Here is a 2,911-nt window from a genome sequence, read left to right on the forward strand (position 1 = left end):
CTTTTAACATTTTTTTATAATGGATCACATATTTCACTAACTTATTCCTATTCACATTTTATTACTATAAAACTAATATATATAAAAGTAGGATCCACATTCCACTAACTTTTTCAACTCACTTTTCATTACATTTCTTAAAACTCGTGCCCGATCAAAGTGAGACGAATTATCTGAAACGGAGTAATAAATTCTATGCTCATTTAAATATAGTAGAAATATTCATTTACAAGGTAATGAAAACAGACCCAATTTGAATCTAGATTTATCGACGCTTATTAATCTTTATATTCTGATTTATACAATTAGTAATATACTCCTCTCGTACCACAGTAGAAGTAATATTTTATTATTTTAATTCATTCCATAATAAGGGTCACATTTTATTTTTACTATAAATGGTAAATAAATCTCATATTCCATCAACTCACTTCATTCACATTCTACATAAAATTAATATAAAAAATAAATATCATATTCTACTAATTCTTTTAATTCACTATTATTTATATTTCTTAAAACTCGTACCCGCACCAAATGTGATTTCTATTATAGATGGAGGGAGTATCATAAAATCATTTATAGATACAATGTCGTAATATTTGGAGAATATTTTAGGAAAAATGTATACGACTACTTCCATGTTTATTATAGGCGATTGTCAAAATTGGAATTTAGACACATCGAATATTAAACAAATCGATCTCTATATGATTAATTAGTAGTGCATTATGGGGTATTCGATTTGCAAGATTGTATTCCGAGATTAAATTTGTAGTGTGTGGTTCAAGAGATTCAATTCCATAACTCAATCCTAAATGAATAATCATGAGATAATTAGTCATATCTAACTAATTAAAATAATCTCAAAACTCAATATTAGATTATATCTTGGTATTATTTTAGGTTTTAAATCGAAAGCCTCCTCCTTATATTTAAAATGATTAATTCAAAAGGAATATAGATTATGGATGGGAATTAGTAGGTAGCTCTCAATCCGTCTTCTTATATTCATCCAAAACCGGAAAAAAAATTATTCTCTCCACATGACAGACAGAGTATATCCAGCAGCAAAGCCCACCGCCAACGGCGGCACCGCCGCCCCCACCACCGCCAACGGCGTAGCCAAACCTACATTTCCGGCGACCAAAGCACAGCTCTACAACGCGAATCGGCCGGCCTACCGCCCTCGGCCGCCGCGGCGAGGCCACCGCCGGAGCTGCTGCTGCTCCATCTGCCTCTGGACGACTCTCCTAATCATCCTCCTCCTCCTCCTAGCCGCCGCCGCCGCCGCCGTGTTCTACGTCGTCTACCGCCCCCAGCGCCCGTCCTTCTCCGTCTCCTCGCTCCAGCTCGCCAGATTCAACCTCACCGACACCGCCGTGACCTCCGCCTTCACCGTCACCATCATCGCGCGCAATCGGAACAGCGACATCGCCTTCTTCTACGACAAAACCTCGATCCGGATCCTCTCCGGCGGCGTCGACATCGGCGACGGATCGATTGCGGCGTTCGCGCACGGCAAGAGGAACGTGACGACGCTGAGAGCCACGATCGGGAGCTCGAACTCTCCGATCGACGCCGCCGCCGACACGACGGCGCTGAAATCGAGCGTGAAGAGCAGGAATCTGCCGCTGAAGATTCAGCTGGATACGAAGGTGAAGGTCAAAATTGGGAAGATAAAAACGAAAAAGGTGGAAATCAGGGTTACGTGCGAAGGGATTAGGATCACAATTCCTACTGGCAAAACGGCGTCGCTTGCAACGACTTCCAAAGCAAAGTGCAAAGTTGATCCCAGAATTAAGATCATCAAATGGACTTTCTGATTACTACATGCATAAAAGTGTGACAAAATATATACTGATTTTTTGTTGTTGTTCAATACTTATAAATTTTTTGAATCTACGTTTATATGTTGTTTTTGCCATTTTGGTTATTTTGTGATAAGATTTAGAAATTTTAAACAGCGCGGTATATACATACTGTGTGGAAGTGTGTCCATGCAAACTACTGATTTGATCGAGTGGTGGAGCCGAGCTGCAGCTCAAAGAAGAGATCAAGAAATGAAGCTCGGCTTTGAGCTAGCTCGGCTAGAAAGGAGTTCGGCTAGAAAGGAGTTCGGCTAGAAAGGAGTTCGGTGAAAGGAGTTCGGTAAGCTCGGCTTACCGAGCTGGAACTAGCCTGGAACTAGCCGAGAAGAAGAAGGCAGAAGAAGGAAGCTCGGCTTTGAGCTGGAACTAGCCGAGAAGGAAGAGTTCGGTTTTGAGCCGAGTAGCGGTTATAACTAACTTTGGGAAATAGAGTTAGTTGGATTTTATTTCTTGATTGCATCTTGTATAAATAGCTCGATAGAGCTCAGTAGTGAAGTAGCAGAATTACACCATATACACACACACCCAGAGAGATTAATTCTCAAGATAGCGAGCGGTTGTGAGCGGTAGAGTGTGAGTGTGAGTTCATTGTAATTGCAAAGGAGTTCATCAATAAGATTCCGGTCATCTTCTCCGTGGACGTAGGTGGTTTATCACCGAACCACGTTATATCGTTTGCGTGCTTTATTTTCTCGATTACGTGTGTGAGATCAGCGGCAACGCAACCCAACAGGTGGCGACGTCTGTGGGAATTTCCCAAAGGAGTTCTTGATTGCTTTCTGGGATAGTTAGGGTCCAAGAATTCCGGTACTTGAGCTGATCTTGGCGATTGCCCACCGTCTGTTTGAGAAATGTCTACAGCTAAGTTTGAGGTGGAGAAGTTCACCGGGAAAAATGACTTTGGGCTGTGGAGGTTGAAGATAAAGGCCATCTTGATGCAGCAGGGCCTATGGAATATCTTGAAGAATGAAGTCGATGCCGAGAAAGAAGCGGAGGTCGATGAAAAAGAGAAAGGAAAGCTTCAGGATATGCAGTATAGA

The 2,911-nt window shown here is 41.6% G+C and overlaps 1 protein-coding gene across 1 annotated transcript; it reads left to right on the forward strand.

The window, feature by feature from the left end:
- The first annotated feature begins 970 nt into the window (after positions 1-970).
- On the forward strand, positions 971-1,927 carry LOC121811219 (NDR1/HIN1-like protein 6). The gene has a single exon (XM_042212030.1). The coding sequence runs from the start codon at positions 1,047-1,049 to the stop codon at positions 1,824-1,826; it is 780 nt and encodes a 259-aa protein (XP_042067964.1). The 5' UTR covers positions 971-1,046; the 3' UTR covers positions 1,827-1,927.
- Positions 1,928-2,911: the final 984 nt, after the last annotated feature.

The sequence above is a fragment of the Salvia splendens genome, chromosome 7, assembly GCF_004379255.2.
Source record: "Salvia splendens isolate huo1 chromosome 7, SspV2, whole genome shotgun sequence".
NCBI classification, from domain to species: Eukaryota; Viridiplantae; Streptophyta; class Magnoliopsida; order Lamiales; family Lamiaceae; genus Salvia; species Salvia splendens.

Coding starts and splice junctions, on each gene's coding strand:
- LOC121811219 (XM_042212030.1), top strand. CDS start 1,047: ATGACAGACAGAGTATATCCAGCAGCAAAGCCCACCGCCAACGGCGGC.